This window comes from Miniopterus natalensis, chromosome 5 (genome assembly GCF_054644295.1).
Source record: "Miniopterus natalensis isolate mMinNat1 chromosome 5, mMinNat1.hap1, whole genome shotgun sequence".
Classification (NCBI taxonomy): Eukaryota; Metazoa; Chordata; class Mammalia; order Chiroptera; family Miniopteridae; genus Miniopterus; species Miniopterus natalensis.
The window spans coordinates 17,486,765-17,504,154 of NC_142085.1; the positions used below are offsets into that span (position 1 = coordinate 17,486,765).

At 44.5% G+C, this 17,390-nt stretch overlaps 1 protein-coding gene across 5 annotated transcripts in view; it reads left to right on the forward strand.

The window, feature by feature from the left end:
• The first annotated feature begins 9,090 nt into the window (after positions 1-9,090).
• Positions 9,091-17,390, forward strand: part of RUNX2 (RUNX family transcription factor 2) — a 223,619-nt gene continuing 215,319 nt past the window's right edge. For 3 of the 5 annotated variants that reach the window (XM_087817422.1, XM_087817424.1, XM_087817425.1), the window contains exon 1: positions 9,092-9,942. In XM_087817422.1, the coding sequence (XP_087673548.1) occupies positions 9,580-9,942 (363 nt within the window). In that variant the 5' untranslated portion in view covers positions 9,092-9,579. Of the gene's footprint in view, positions 9,943-15,541; positions 15,970-17,390 lie in introns of those variants that run through there. The other 2 variants (XM_087817423.1, XM_087817426.1) reach the window with 2 other exon arrangements.

The following is a 17,390-nucleotide window of genomic DNA, read 5'->3' on the forward strand; positions in this document are numbered from 1 at the left end:
TGGAAAGTTAGAGGTTTCACTTACAAAATAGAAATAAATATATTCTTTGGGCAAGGATGTGAATTAACAGAAAAAAGAACTGTATTGACAGAGGAAAGAACACTGACCAAGTAACAGCTTTTTCTCATTTTCTCTCTCTTTTTTAATATCTTATTTTTTCCCCACTTTGGTGTGAGTTTACTTTTACAGTGGCACAAGGGATTGTCTCTTATAAATTTCTCGTAAAGATTTGATAATAGAATCTATTAATTTATTTAAATAATCTAATTAATTTAACACCAAAGTTATACTTGCAGAAATAAAAAATAACAGGCTCTAAATGTATTGTATTTGCAACAGATTTTATTTAAATAAAGTTGAAAATATTTTTTAAAAATATATCTTTATTGATTTCAGAGAGAGGAAAGGAGAGGGAGAGAGAGAGACAGAAACATCAATGATGAGAGAGTAACTGATCGAGCCCACAACCCGGGCATGTGCCCTGACTGGGAACCGAACCCCGATTGCCTGGATCCCAGGTAGACGCTCAACCTCTGAGCCATGCCCTGCTGGCTTAAAATTTAAAATGGTGTTAAACAACAATGAAGGCACATCTCTGCCTTTTTAAAATTACATAATAAGTAGCAAATGATCTGTATTTTTGTTGCCAAAGAGTGATAACCAGGTACACACACACACACACACAATTACCCTTACACATTATTGAAGGCAAAACTCTGCTATTATATCTGCTATTGACACCTCAGACAGATACTGAAAATTGTGTGTTCTTTTGTGGAAGGGAATTATTGCAATTTGTGTTTACACTGAGTAATAGATTTTTAAAAGGTTAAAGATAATGAAGCAGGGAGCCAGGAATCACTCTGTAAGTTCTGTATACCCCCAGCGCTAGGGCAGGGCCAGGGTTATGATGAAATGAATTGAGGTACTGGCCTTAGGTGAAAAATTTAAAGGGGGTTCCAGGAAGCCCATTATTTAAGATATTTTAATGCAATATTCCTAAAAATCAAATTTTATATCAAAACATCCATGATGAACAAAATATCAAAACTTTAAATAAAGATAGGATCCGACCCTGCACTTATACAATCTTTTGCCTTACCCTTCTCCTGGCTGTGCCCAGGGAAGCTTCCATTCAGCTCTCCTGTTCAGACCAAGGAGGGTGATGGGCTGCAACAGTGGGACAAAGCCCAAGAGCATGGCTTCCAGAAGCAGCCTGAACAATTCCCCCTCCTGTAAATGTGTACAAAGGTAGTAACATGGTACCAAGGCCTTTTGTGACCCAGCTATTAGCAGACTGTCCAACTTTATTTCCCCACTACATTAAAATATTCCCTTCCAGACAGGATGGTCCCTTTAATATTCCAACAAAACTTTTCCATGTTGATATCTCAGTATTTTCTAAAAATACTTCAAACAAAGACTTTTAAATCTGCTCATAAGCAATACTTAAATAAATTTAGGAGACAGTGTATTCTAGGTTCTTCTTAGAGATTCAAGATGCATATAGCATATTAAAAGCTTGGAGAAAATCAGCAATGCTGTCTATTTATTTTGTTTAATCCAATGTTTTTCTGATTTATTTTACTGTAGAGCCTTAGCATCACCTAGTCTCTGACTTCAAGTACAATAAGGCAGCATCACTTAATCCTGCTCTCCCCTCCCTTCCTGGGTGGTAGTAGCATTTTGCTTTTCTGGTCCTGCAAGATATCTATCCACTTCCCCAACCCTGGCTTTTTATCAGACCTAGGCATGGAGCAGCTCTGGAGTTCTTGCATGCGATTTTATGTATATCAATTTTAATAGAAGTGTTGACTATGAGTTTTCATGGAAGACGTCAAAAGGACTCTGGGGGAAAAATATTGACCAATTTTATCTCTAATCTGTCCACAACCTTTTCCCTTAAGAATATATGCCTTCTAAGCATATAGTTACCATATCTATCATATACAGATAAATCATTTAATAGGTGTGATGTAGTGTTGGGAATGCTTATCTTATAATGACCCAAATAAAGTGACCCAACATGGAATTCGACGTGAATATGAACATCTTGGCGGCCAGATCATTGAAGCCCTAGCATTATCACTCACTGTGACTTGAACAAGGAAAGTTAATAGAAAGAACTGTTGACTCTAACAAGGGATTGGAGTAAGAAAGAGCTGGCAGGGAGAAGTAAAGAGAACACTAGAGACTACAGAAATAAGAGCATCCCCTACCCTCAGGGCTAAGAGAGCAACCGGGAGATGAGAAACAGGCCTTGTTGGGAGAGCACAGCCTGGGCACTCGACCGCAGAGACGTTTCACTGGGGGAACCTGCTGGATATCTGCCCTCTAGGGTGCTGGGGAAAGCTGTTCCCAAGTAGGTGTCTCACCAGAGATGCACTGGCTACAAAGTCGCCAAGGGTGGGGTGGGGACACTGGGGGAAGCTGTGCAGGAGCCTGGCACTAGGGAAGCCCCCCTTGCTGCAGAGCTGGCTCTGGAGGAGCCACAGGAGCTGCATTGCAGAAACCTGAGTAGAAGGGAACCGGGAAGCAAAACCCTTTCCTCCTGCAATGTTTCTCCAATGCCCCCTGCTGACAAAAGGTCAGTGCCAGCCACTAAAGGGAAATAATTAAAGGGCCCAGAATCATTTTCACAGAGCAGGCAAATAAGATGGATTTGGATCCAAGAGGCACACCTACGGAAGAAAAATAGTGACTTACAGGAATGTGATTGAGGAGCCGGTCCCACCCAACAAAAAGATAATTCATTTGAAGTTAAAGAAAAGAATCATTGCTTATAGAGCTTGATCCTGGCAACACCGGGAAAAAGCAAGTGCTTTCCCTGAGAAAAGCTTAGTTCAGGAAAGCACCAGGGGAAAACCCCTGGAGGGAGAGTTTCTGAGTATGACATGCAAAGGAGGGAAACACTTAGGATGGTTCCCTGGAAATACATCCCCTAGGATTGTAATCAATGGGACCTAGATGAATTCTTGGTGTTTTATTTTTTCTCTCCTATTTTTCCTACTTTTCTAGTTTGTAATTCAAATTTCTTCAAATGAAAATAATGATTTTTGTACTTTGTTAGATGGGCTAAGAGTATTATGCTTTACATTTCTCACCCTGATAGCACGGTGTGGACTGGGAATGGATGGTTCAGGCCATCATCCCAAAGTCTAAAGTGAAGCTTTAGAGTTCTCAGCGGTGGGATTGAAATTGGATAGCACCTTCCTTGGTGCCTTGAATGCAAGAACGGTCATAAAGAATGGTTAGATTATTGCAGGAAACCTATAATTTTAGGATGTTTTTAAATGTTTCATCAAAATATGTTAACTTCTACATTTCATATTCCACTACTTCTCAAAGATCATGGCTACCACCATAGGACAATTGCCAACACCAAAATACCAATGGGCTGCTTTGGGGAAAATTAGTTTTATTTCTCTGACTCCTGGGTAGTAAATTAGACCCTGTTAAGAAATTACATTGGTCTCTTCAGGTAAATAGAATGTCATTTAGTAAGTTGGACTGTTAGTCAAACACAACATATGTCATTTTAGTCAGCACCATTCCTGAAGACCAATTTGACAGGTGCTCCATAAACATGGTTCTGAAAGGTCACATGTCGAATGTCAGCCTCTTTATGACAATGCCGTGCTCTCTTATAAATGCCTGAAAATGGCCCATGGGAATGCTAACTATAACAACAAGGAAAGGTTTACAACACTAAGCCCTCCAATACAAACATTTCATCTCTTGTTACAGCCACGCAAATTATTATAGGTCCATTGATAAAGGGAAAAGTTTACTGAGCTTAAAACAAATCAGACAGTATTTAACTGCACAAAAAATTTAAATGGGAAACATGTCAGAAAGCTTTGGGATCACTTAACTTATTAAGCTGTCTTAAAAGTATATATAAGACTTGTGAAAATATTGTATACCAGAAAATTCTTGGTAAGCTCGTTTATGTTTCTTGTGTAATCATCTGTAAAACAGATGAAATAAACCTATGGAAAACCTTACCTGTTTTTTTCATGTTCGGACTACATGGAAGTTTTTGTAGTCTTTTTTCATTTGTACAGTTAATGTGCTCCCACTACAAAGGTCAATGAAGATGCTCACACATAGAGACATATAAGGCAGCGGTCCTTAAGGGGCTCATGAAAAAGCACCGACCCCTCATTCTTTTCTGTCTCTTTCGGCACATCCAAAATTATTAAGGGAAAAATATTAGTCTAAATGGTCAATATTTTATACAGAAAAGAATAAATTAAGTGATGCATTTTTCACTTTTTAAGAACTAATCTGGATCTCATACACACCCCATCCCAGTATTTCCTTTTAACATTTACTCCTTTCTGCTGTCCCATTCTGCCAGGGTCTGCATCCCTTTGACTTGAGGGCAGGGCTTGGCTAACTTTTTCTATAAAAAACCAGATATCAAATATTTTAGGCTTTACAGGCCATACAATCTCTGTCATCTATACAACTATGTTCTGTTAGGTGAAGGCAGCTACAGATAATACAGAAACACATGAATATAGCTGTGTTCCAATAAAATGTTGTTTGTGGACACTTAAATTTGAATTGTATATCATTTTTGGGTGTCACGAATATTATTATTCTTTTAATATTTCCCAAGTATTTAAAAATACGAAAACCATTCCTAATTAGTGGGTCATACAAAAATAGACACCAGGCCAGATTTTGCCACATGGGCTGTAATGTAGTATCACAACTCCTAATCTGTTGACAGTACTGTTTCTTCAAGGGCTATCCTTAACTCAATCACTGTCCAAAGGAAAACTCTCTAAAGATGGTTCTGTTTATAAAGTTTTCCCATATTACACCTAAAAGCTTTAGGGGTCCTCAATATGTCCATTGTTTTCCATTGCATATATGAAAAGGTTATCTGAATTTAGCCAGTCCATTGAAAATGATTTTAAGATTTTACAGTGATTTTTTTCTTTTTTTTTTAATCCTTACCCAAGGATATTTTTTTTTCATTGATTCTAGAGAGAGGAAGGAAGAGGGAGAGGGAGAGGAAGAAGGACAGAAAGAGAGAGATGTGTGAGAAACATCAATTGGTTGCCTCCCAGAAGCCCCCTGACTGGGACGGAACCAGAAACCTGGGTATGTGCCCTGACCAGGAGTCTAACTCTCGACCTGTGCACGGACTAATGCTCCAACCACTGAGCCACATGGGCCAGGGCAACTTTTCACTTTTTATCAAGAAAACATATATATAAAATAATGTATAAGGGTTAGAAGATGAAACCTGAAAGAAGCATGGGTTTTGCTCCCAGTTTAGGGATTCAGTGCTTTAACTAGATAAATAGCTGTTCATTCCACATCTCATTTACCAGATGTTGTTACTAAACAGTTATATTAAGTGTTAAAGGACACAAAGGGGAAAATTACGCTTGTGTCTTCTAGAGTAGCCACATTTTCAGAAAAAAATATATGTTCTTTTTTATACCATAACATGCAACAGAGAAGATAAGTATTTCTGAAGGGGAATCTAGTGGTTGATTTGTTCCAAATACTTCGGGGCGAAAAAAAAAAATCTAAATCTGAGTGAGATCATGCAAATTACAGTACAAAATACACAGATGTAAAATTTCTAGGTTTTCCTATGTGCCTACTGCTACCAGGAGAGGTTTGGTTTAGGGGTCTGTAAAAATGTTTTCTCCCCTTAAGTATAATGCTCTGAGCCAAGACATCATCAGTTGCAGGCTCAGTCAGTTCCTGTTGAAAGTGTGAACGTTCAGCAAGAGGCTATTTTGAAAGGGGACTGAAAATCTGCTCTGCCAGATACCTGAAATGCTGTTGGGGTATTCAGTGGAAAATTTCATTTCCACATTATGAATAACTGTAGGATATTTTAAGGGATCCAAGACTACTAACTTCCAAGAGCTGCTTATGTTAGTCCCACTGAAATGTGAAGTAGAGGGAGGAAGCCCAAGGAGGGCTTTAAAGCTGAATTACCAGATATTATTAATTAAAATAAATAATTCACCATTGATTAAATTGCCCTTAAAATCCAAGGTACTCAACCACTGAGGCCTACATGTTTTGCTATCCACCAAATAAAACAAAGAAAGGACAAAACAGCTATTGAGAAGGAAAGAGGTAAAGCCCCTAAGACGATGACTGAAATTCAAAGTGCCCTAGAATATCTCACTCAAAAAAAAAAAAAAAAAATCTCATCTGGTTGCCCATCATTGAAATATTGACCATTCTTGAGCGTCTTTCAAAGTTTTTGGGTGTTCCCTGTTCTGTGGATTTCCTGGGTTGATAAGGACAAGCCCAGATAGGGTGGCATGTCACCTACTGTGGTAGTCACTGAATTTCTACCTCCTTTGATCACAGAAATAATCCACTTCCTGCCACCTCCCCTCTTCGCAGCCGCCACACCTTTAAAAACAATACAGAACAAATCAGAGATTTTGGTTAGTGGCATGGTGTGCCCCAAATAAAGCGCCGGGCTAAAAAGGGGGGGAAAAAAAAGAAATCCATGTGTGTGAGTCGCGTGTGTGTATTTAAGAGTGTCAGCGTGTGGATGATGGAGAGTGTCCGCGTTCCTGCGAGTGGCGGTAGGAGGGCCGCGGGGGCAGTGCGGCCCGCGGGACGGCGGAGGGGCAAGCCTGCCCCCCCCGCGGGCGGCCGGCGGGGAGCGCCCGCCCCGCGAGCCAGGCGGCAGCGGTGCCCGGGGTTAGAGCTCTCCCCTGTGACCGAAAAGATAATTAAAAATCGCGCGCGCAGGAGACAGCCGAGCTCCTCGCTGCGCACCGAGTCCGCGCGGGTCCGTGGGCTCTCGCACCCCTGCGGCCGCCGGGCCAGGAGGCCACTAGTCCCCGGCGGGTGTCACAGTGGGTGGTGCGGGATGCTTCTGGAAGTCAGCGAGGGTGACTGGCCCTGGGAGGGCCCAGGAGCTGGAGGGAAGAGGCGAGGAGGGTACCCCGTCTGTGGGGGGTACTTGGGGGAGAGGTGGGAACGTGGAGAAAAAAGTGGGAAAGGGAAAGACGGACGAGGGAGGCGTGGAGTTGTAAATGGAGAAAGGGAATGTAAAATTAAATCCCCAAAGAGGAAGGACAGAGCGGTGTCCCCCGAACCCCATCCTTACCCCTGCGGGGGTGCACGCCTAGCCACCCGCCTCCCTCCCACCCCTCTCGCGGTCCAAAGCCCCTCTGTCGCCGGCGCATCTGTTTATAGAGGGCAATCCTGGTCTCGAGGTCACTCAGTGACACCCCTCTTGCTGTTGAAATGGGCTCCAGAATCTGTGACAGGCACCAGGTCCCCTCTTGCGTGCCCCTCATGCCTTCGAAGGTCTTCCAGGCCCCTTCAAGGGCGCAGATCCCAGCGCCCGCCGAGCGAGTGGACGCCGGGCTTTGAGCTTTAACAGCCGGGAGGGAGGGTCGTGGCAGGTCCCTTACCGGGGTGAAGAGGCTTTTGCGCTGAGCAATAAAAACACCAATTAATGGGTCCGTCAATTGTTTTCAGTAAGATGGGGGATGCATCTATCAACTGGCTTGCTACCTTAATACTCGCAAGTGGAGGCATTCTAATTTTTTATTTATTTATAAAATCACTTATGACTGTGTCAGCTACCCTATTAGGAACCTTTGAAACTTTGATGACTGATGATTCTTTTTGCAAACACGTTTTCAAGCGTTGGAAGGCTTAAAGGAATTTGACAGTAAGCGAGGAACGTAACAGTACACAGCGTGGAGGGGAACGGGCCTGGCGCCCCCTTCTTAGAGGCGCAATAGCCTCAAGCGGATTTCCCGGCGTTTGCGGGCGCCACACATTGTTTTATTTGTTTTGAAGGCTCAGAGTTTGAGGCTGGTCGGAGACACCCACGTGCTTCTGACTCTCATCAGCGTAATGATTGCCTCAGCCAGAGTCGTGTCTATATAAACCACAAAAACCTAATCATTAGAAATCCCAGCCTCCAAAAACCACATTTTAGGTAAAACTGCCGCTTTTCCCCCGCGCTCCTTCATCCTCTGGACCACAACTTTTTGGGGGATCCAAAGTCGCTTTTTAAACCCACATTGGGAAATAAATACATAAATAAATAGCCATCGAAGCATTCTGAATATTTTATTTTGTATTTTTAACTTTTTTTTCCCTGGGAATGGTGGGAAAGAAAGTTAAGGCATTAGACTTAATTTTAGACGCAGAACAGACTTATTAAAAGATTGAAATTGATGGAAAACTGCTGGAGTTTCTCCCCAGCAAGGGTTTTTGCAACTTATTTTAATCACCAAGATGACAGTTTTCTAGTCCTTAAAAAAACTCATCCTTGTTCTCTAGAAAGAAAAAAACTCCACCCACCCACTTGAGTTTCTAAAAATTATTTTGACTCGTGCCCCCCTCCCCATTTTTCGTGTCACTTAGACAAAAAAACACCCAAACCCTGCAGGATCTTTTCCCCCCCGGGAGCCGCTCCGGCAGAAGTGGGGGTGGGGTGGGGGAAGGGTGACGAGTGCTGAGAAGTCAGCACAGACGCTCAAGAATTTTCCTTCCTCCTCTCCTGAAGTTACAACGAAAAATACCGACAGTCAGATCTGCCCGCGGCTCTCTGGCGTCTCAGCTGCAAGCTCTTCGGACCGAGAGGGGGTTCCTTGCCCTAGGGGGAGGCGGGGAGAAGCCAGAGGACGCGAGCAGGCGAGATCCCCCTAAACCCGGGCCGCCTCTCAGCTTCGGAAGCTGCGCTCGGCGCTCTGGGGGCTCCTTCTCGCGGCCGGCGGGCGGCGGCAGCGGCTGCGATTCGAATGCTCAAGATCCGTTGCCCCGAGATCCGCTGCCCGAGACTTACCTCCCGGCACCTCGAAGCGCGAGGGTCAGGGGAGCTTTGCAAATAGCAGCAGTGGATGCAAGGAGGTGGCGGTGAGAAGGCGAGAAGAGAAGGGAAAGGAAGGAGCGGAGCCCGGGAGCCCGGCTGGCAGGCGGCGCAGGAGGAATCTGAGCGCGCAGCCGGCGCGGGGGGAGCGGCGGCCGCGCGGAGGAGGCGGCGGCAGCAGCAGCAGCAGCCGGGCCGGCGGGCGGGCGGCGGCGGCGGCGGCGACTCCTGCCGCTGGGTAGCTGCGCGCGGTGCGGCGCGGCGCGGCGCGGCTCGGCGGGCAGCGCACGACTATGTCGGCCCCGGGGCTGGGCTGAACCCATTCGGCTCCACCGCCGGACTCAAACTGGGAGGGGGCGCCAGCGCACCCAGGACGCGGTGCCCCAAGGGACCCCACTCTAAACTGCAAACTGAAGTCCCCCTCCCCCCCGCCTCGCCGGGCCGAACACATCCCCGCACCCGGTCGCAGCTGCCACCCCGGGTGTTCCAAAGTCTCCGGCAAAGATCTGCGCCTCCCGGGTCTTCCCACCCGCCAACCCGACTGCACCGCAACGCCACCGCCGGCCCCCGTCAGACTTCGCCCGGCAGTCGGCTTCATCGAACTTGATTTCTCACCTCCTCAGCACCATCACCTCCATCCCCTTTCCCCCGTCTCGCCTCCACCCCCCCCAATTTCCTCCTCCTCGCCCCTCATTTCCACCCTCCTCCCCCTCCCCCGGCCACTTCGCTAACTTGTGGCTGTTGTGATGCGTATTCCCGTAGATCCGAGCACCAGCCGGCGCTTCAGCCCCCCCTCCAGCAGCCTGCAGCCCGGCAAGATGAGCGACGTGAGCCCGGTGGTGGCTGCGCAGCAGCAACAGCAGCAGCAACAGCAGCAGCAGCAACAGCAGCAACAGCAGCAGCAGGAGGCGGCGGCGGCAGCGGCGGCGGCGGCGGCGGCAGCAGCGGCCGCGGTGCCTCGGTTGCGGCCGCCGCACGACAACCGCACCATGGTGGAGATCATAGCTGACCACCCGGCCGAGCTCGTCCGCACCGACAGCCCCAACTTCCTGTGCTCCGTGCTGCCCTCGCACTGGCGCTGCAACAAGACCCTGCCCGTGGCCTTCAAGGTAAGACGCTGCGGCCGCCACCCTCCCCCTCCCCGCCCGCGGCCGAGCGCCGCGGGACCTGCCCGCCGGCGCCTCCTGGACCGCGGGGGCCCGGGCCCCGACGGCGTCGCAAACCGCCTACTTTGGAGGCTCTCACCTGGGGGACCCTCGGGTGGCCCTCTGCCCCTGGATCTCCCGGCGGGCTTGGGCTTAGTGACCCCGCGCAGATCCTTCCCTCTCCCACCTGTGCCCGCAACCACCGCCTCAGTCCTTGTCCCCGCGGTTCATCACCCCTCAAGTCTCCGGGTCAAAGTTCTAACCCACTCCTCTGAGCCGTCTCCCCTCCCCCAAGAGCCTCCAGGTGCCCACTCTTTGCGTCGCCACCCCGCCCCCATTCCCTAGGGGCGAGGAGCCCCAGCATTTCCCCCCGGGACTCCCGCGTCCTCCCCCCGGGGCATCCCGGCCGGCCCCGCAGCGCGGGCTGCGGGCGCTGCTCCTCCCCGGGATTCCTCGCGCCCGCCGATCGCCCCTCGGCCGGTCTCGGCGCCCCGGCTCTGACCCGCTGAGCCTGAGCGGCCCCGGCCCATCCCCGGCGCGGGGAGCGGCGTTCCTGGGGTGACGGCGCCCGGAGTTCGCGCCCGGGGCGGGGCGCCGGCTGCGGCGCGTGGGCCGCATCACCCGTGCCCGAGAGGGTCGCAGGCAAACCTCCGAACTCCGGGCGCACGCGAGGGGGGACGGGACGAGGGTATTCGCTCGGCTCGCAGGCTCGCGCCAGTTCCCGTTACCGGGAGGAAGGCGGGGCCGCCGGGGTCGCCGCGCGCCCCGAGGCGGGGGAGCCAGGGAATCGCGGGCGCTGGACCCTCGAGTGCGGGAGGCGCGGGCCCGCGGAGGGGGCGGGGGCTGGGGCCGCCTCTGCCCGCCGGGCCCGAGCTCCCCGCCTCGCCCAGCTGGCGGGACGAGGGAAACCTGCGAAATGCCTGCGGTTCGCCCGCCTTGAAATCTGAGGTGAAATTTCGCGCGTTTGTCTTATTATTACTTCCAAAGGACTGCGATCCCAAAGGTCCCCCCCCGTTTCTGTCAGGTCGCGGGGGGCACGGGCGGGTGGCCTGGGTGCGGAGGGAGCGCGCCCGGGGTTCGGAGCGCCCTCCGCGGCCTCCGCCGCCGCCCGGCCCGTTAGTTTGCGGGCGGGTGTCCGCAGCCAGTGTCCCCGGCAGGTTGAGGGCGTGGGGTCCCTGCCTCTGGCAGTGGCCCGGTGGGTGTCAGTAACGCGACCGGGCCGTCGCGGCAGCCCTCGCCAGGGGGAGACGCGGAGCCCCCGGCCCGGGCGGGTTAAAGGGACGCGGTTGCCGGGCTGTCCTCACTCGCGGGACTAGACGCGGGGATGGAGGGGGCGGTGGAGCCAGACGGGAGACGAGCCTCGGAGGGCCGCTTCCGGCCGTCTAGCCTGGGACCCCTGGGCGCTGGGGTCCGTGGAGACGAGGGTCGCAAGGCCACGGGTGCGGGGCCAGAGGAGGTTCATGCCGGGTTCTGCGCTGCGGACCCTGGGGCCAAACTCCCCCGGGCCCGGCGGTCCCCGGGGGTTCCTTACCCTGCCCCCGCCCCCGCCCCCGCCGGCGCTAATGCGGATTCCTCGTGCGGGTGGGGTGGAGGGAAAGGGGAGTCCAGGTCAGTTACAGCTGGTTATCTCCCCAGGTCTTGAATCAGAACAGAAATCAGAATGAATTGTTTTGGAAACGGGGATGGAGCATTCTGGGGCAAGTTTCATTTTGCATTTGGCTCAAGAAAATGCATGTTTTTTTTAAACCGTCCCGTTTCTCCTTTTATAAACCACTCATTTTGTAGGTGGTTTTCTTCTTGAAACATGGAAAGCACAGAATATTGTAGAAATTAAAATTTCTGACTAGGAGATATCGTCTATAACGTTCACAGTCCAAGGGGCCCAGAATTTTCTAATTAGCCTGTATTTCCACCCCCTCCCCACAAAAATCCCAAACACAAACAAAAAACCTGGATGAAAACAGCAAACATAGATAAGTAGATATTTTGTTTATATAATGCCACAAGTCAGGATATGTGAAAATTTAAGAGTAAGTGCCTACATTTTTAAAGATATCATTTAGGTGTTTGATGATCTGTATACTGTTTGTTCTGCTAAACATGTTAAGGTATAACTGTTTTGAACTTGCTTCACATTTATGGTGCTGAATTGATTTTGTACATTAGTATTTTAGATAGAAAGGATATTTTTGGCATACAGATAGAATGCAATTTAGTTTGACCTTGTCTCAGATTTTGGTTGTCCTTAGGGTTTTGCACCACCACCCTTTAAAAATTATTTTGAAAAGAGATTGCTTTCTTCGCTATTAGTCATACCTGTTAATTAGAGTGATTGTACTTGTAACCAGCAAACAAAGCCATAGATAACATAGCCATACTAAAGTACATACTTATTTCATATTCATTAAAAAGAGGTTGAGTTAACCTAAAAAGTGAACTCTCAATGTTTTCTTAGCCCCGTACCTATATTGAACAAAATTCAAATAGCAGGTGATAGCTGAGATCCACTTAATATAAAAGTTTCATCTTTGCTGAAAAGGATGTGTAGATATTTGGAACATCCAGATACAGACAACAATTTTTGTGTTCATCTGAATGTTAGTAACAGCAGACTCTCTTTACCTTGCTTTTGCGATAAGGGCCTGAGAGCAGTGGGCTTTCTACACTTGCAACAAAATCAAATACATCTGCAATGAAGAAATAATATGAAGAAGTCTCAGTTTTAAAAGTGGTGAGAACAATTTGGCTATAATAATTAGAGCCATATACAAAGTACATTATAGTGTTACTGGATAGATAACAGACAGGTAAACACATTTTAAAAAAACAGAACGGAACCGTTGAGAAATCTGCTATTCAAATCAATACAGTATTTATTGAGCCTGTATTTTATGTCTATGACACTGAGCTCACCGCTGTAGGGAATTAGAAATGAATTCAATAGACTGTGTTTTGATATGTTAATTTAAAATAGTGCTTCAAAATGATATCGACTGCATATTGTATTAAGTCCTAAGTAATGTGTTAGTATTGTTCATCTGATCTTGTTTGGGGATTATACAAGAATACTTAATTCGTTCATACTCAACTCGTAAAAATGTAGAAACAACCAGTATGCTTTAAAATATGTCAAGTTGTTTATTAGCACTGTATTTTTAACAAAGTTCTGCAGTTGTGAAATGTTCAGTCCTCCCAGGTGTCAAGGAAATGGCAATAAATATTTTTAACATTTCTTTCAGGTGTATCTCACTGAAAGCTTAAAATAGTTAAGGCATACTATTAGAGGATCCCAGGCCTTTCTGTCCTTGAAATTCTAGTGACAAAAAAGCAATTTGCAAATTAATCTCATTAGTTAATGATCATATAGAAGTAGTGAGAGAGTATGTCAGCCCTGCATCCAGTAGCGCCCTTATAGTGAGGGGGTCTGTCAGCATTTTCACCATGTAGCCTGGTGTTCAGGGTTCATAACTCAGTTGCTTTAAATAGCTTCAAGCTGAAACACTATGCAGAAATTTTAAGTCCAGATGTATATTTTAAAACTAAAATTAAGTGCAAGGCTGTTGCACTGTTTCAAGTTAGAGAACACTGGAGTATATATTTACCAGTATCATATGTTTTTCTGGCAGTGTTAAAGAAAACACATTTTTAGATATATGATCTATTACTCATAGTTAATTCTATATGTTTAATGATAGCTTTCAGTATTTGTCATGAGTAAGGTTTCAAAATGATGGAGCAATTTCTATCTGAAAATATTTTTTTCGACATCATTGGCCTGTTTTCAGAAACAAGTATGCAACTAATAAGTATTTGACACTAGTGAGTTGTATTTTCCTTTACATAATTAATGATCATATTTTATGTTTGTGTCTTTTTTAATGTATTTATACCTAAACAAAGAAAAATAGATTATTAAACCTGTTAAAACTTTATTAAGCCCACCATGAATTGTTATGCAAAATTATGTAAATCACAATAGATTTCAAGTTGTGTGAAGACAGACACATTTTTGTGTTATGTCTTTAAATACAATAACATTATTTAAAGTTAAAAATGTTAGGGTTGAATATGTAAAACTTATTGGTAAGGTAATCGAAATGAAAACTTTTAGATGGAAAACAGATATTTAAAAAATTTTTAGAAAACTTATATTTGAAAACAGACTTGATAAGGTAACTTTCATTATGTTTTTCCTTTGTCATTGCTGTTTGTATCCTTTCACAAAAATTTCAGAATATCCATTGTTAGATGACCTAAACCAGCTTGAAACATTGCACATAAATTCCTGGCTTAAATTGAAATAATTTTAATCAAATTTCTCTTTGACATATATTTTTAAAATTATGAAATGATACTTTATAGTGTATTTACTTTTTTCTCTACAATTCAGTCTGGTGTTCTTAAATTCTAGATTAAACTTGAAAAATTAACTGTAATATTTGTGAAAGTTTTTGATAGTTTATTTAAAGTTATCTTTAAATAATTACCCTAGGATTAAAATTTTTTCTTATTGCGATTACTTTCTTACCTCTCTTTTTATTCTGAAGAAAGATTTGATGAGATTCTATCTTGAAAAATAATTATATTTCAATTTTGCTGCAAGTACAACATGTCAAATGATATTGGTCTGTAAGAGTAATTGATTAGTTAAGACTACACTTCTGTTCGTGGAAATGTAATGGGCAATTTTTATTTCCATATAATAAGACCACAAAACAATTTTAAGGGTCTGAGTTAATTCTCTGTTGCTTCTCTTTCAGAGTAATTTACAGATTTAGTCATAAGGGCTCTCATACAAAATTTCAGTGGCGTTTCTAGAGTTAAATATCCTTTATTTTGTACGAGCTGCGTATCATGTGATTTAAATGCTAGTTATAGTGAGGTGCGCTAAATAAAGGAACTTCTTTCTCAATTCTGAAATGTTAAGACATAAAATTACTTCTCTCTTTCTCATGAAGTTTGGTGAAATTGTAGATTTTATGTTTTAAAAACACCTACAAATGTAGTTGTTAAGGTTTCATCACAAATTATTTTTTGCAGAACAGAACTTCTGTATTGGGTAGTACGGAAACACATTTTAATGTGTGCTTGCTTCTAACTAGTCAAAGAGCGATTTTTGATTGCTCCCTCTCTCTGCCCCTTAAAATGTTTTCCATCGCTGGGGTTTGGTACAGATGAAATGTGCAAAAATTTCTCGATTCTTTTGGTTTTCTTTTAGATAAACACAGTTGAGAATCTCCAAGGGAAACTTTTTAGCTTCAGAGATCTACTTTTTAAAAGGATTCTGAAACATATAATTATGCATCTGATTGATATAAAGTCAAATACAGTACACCTTCCTCCCTTTTTCCCTCAAAAAAACATTAGGCGATGTGATTTGGTAGAGTGTATACCAGGAAACCCCCCCATTATATTTAACCATTAAAATAGAGTTAGCCATAACAGGAAAAGTTGTCACTATATTGTTTTAGTTAGCTTTTTAAATTTTTTTAGGCCAAGTTCTAAGCCTCATAGAAGACTCCCAATTTGTGATTACCTATTTGTTTTCTTATTAAATGTAATACGTAAGACATACCAGTATTTAATATGGTCATTATTATGCTGCTTAAGCAAAGTCAAATGGATTTATGTATTTCACTCTTAGGGATCTTTTCTTTCATATTTTCCCATATTGAATCAATTTTCCTTTTCTTCTAACTAAAAAAAACCCATTATGTTAAAAATATGTAGTAAAATAATAATGTCCCAGAGCTCTTGAAAATCTTCATATTGGGGCAGATTTCTTTACTTTTTTTTCTGAAATTTAGCCAGACTGGAGTGAAACCCATCAGCAGTTATCCTTTATCTTTCAACAGCAACAAAAAACATCTCAGGACATGAAGTGAAGAATTACGTATTCAATTGAACCCTTTAAGGATGCTCATAAGTAGGAGCTTATGTTTACCACACAGCAGACTTGGAACAGAAGTGAGCCTCCTCATCTTACAAAAAGTACATCATTATGATTACACTCTATACTTATATATTATCTTCTACATTTTACAGACTTTAAAAATATCATTTCCAATTTATATTGGAAAACTGTGGTTCCTGGAGGTGAAGTTACTTGTATGAGATCATAGCAGAGGTGGGAAAAAAGTGGGCCCTCTTGAGTTTTGGTGCATTCGTTTTCTTCTAAACAGTACAACTTTTCTGCCTTCATTAATATGCTTACTGGTTCCATATTTACTTTGACATAGAATGCCACACAGCAGGTGTTAAAACACAATATGCTGAGTGTAAAAAATGTCAAACATTCAGATGAATCCTGGCAATCATAGTAAATTATTTTAGTATTTTCAAATGTTCACATTTTTGGCATTGTGAATTTGAAAAATTGAAAAGCACATTGCCCCAATCAGTAGTACAGCATTACCTATGTAGTCGGTAGCCACCTGAGGCACTAGATCAAGCATGCAGGGAGGAATTCATGTTCTCAAGGCATTTACCCTGGACCTGGGAGTCTTCTTAGATTGAACAGAGTAACCATATACTATGCGTAAAGGACATTTGGCATTATTCCCACTCCTCTGGGATGGAAAAAGTTGTCAGAAAACTAGTTTGGAGCAAGGGCATATTGCTGCTAGCGAGGTATGCTGACTCAGACTTGTTCTTTCTCTTAGGGTTTTAACTGGTAGCCTCATGGACTATTGGCTGTGGACATGATGCTTTTTTTGGAGCTCTTATCATTTGTTTATTTCAAATATACTTATCAAACACTTCCTATGTGCCAGGCAGTTTTGGGAGTTGGGCGTATAGTGCTGAACAAGACAGATGAAGGCCCTTTCCTCTTATAGTTTTCAATCTAATATAATCTGGACTCCTAAGAGTGAGTCTCACAGCTTTGGGGTATTATATCAAAAGGAGTATATCTACTCCTTTTATTACTCATGTATTATTAATATATGCACATTGAAATGAGGATCATGTGAGTATACTGGAATGCTGTGGAAGTGGGTTCTGCAATTTAAGGGAAGCTTTAGGATTTTAAACTGAATAACAAAGTGCTAAAGAAGGAATGGAATTGAAAAACAGACTAAGAGAAAAGTATGGGTGATAAAAGTATTGACTAGTTCTTTTTCCTGGCTGGAGAAGAGGGTATAGTGGAGGAGTGTTGGGCTAGGGTTCATGGGTGGGGGAAATTAAGCCCCAAAGTATTGTTACAGTGTCTGTTTTATCTGAGAAATCTGCTTTGATGAGAGCATGTACAAGTTGTATAGGGAGCATGGAATTAAATGCTTAGGTTTGCCTTACAGAAATCTTGACAAAGGAGGGAGTACCTCTAAGGGCAGGCGAAAGAGGAGTGGGATATTTGCCAGACAGGCAAGCACATATGGATGCTAATGTCAGAGAGTAATGGAGTCATTGCTTAG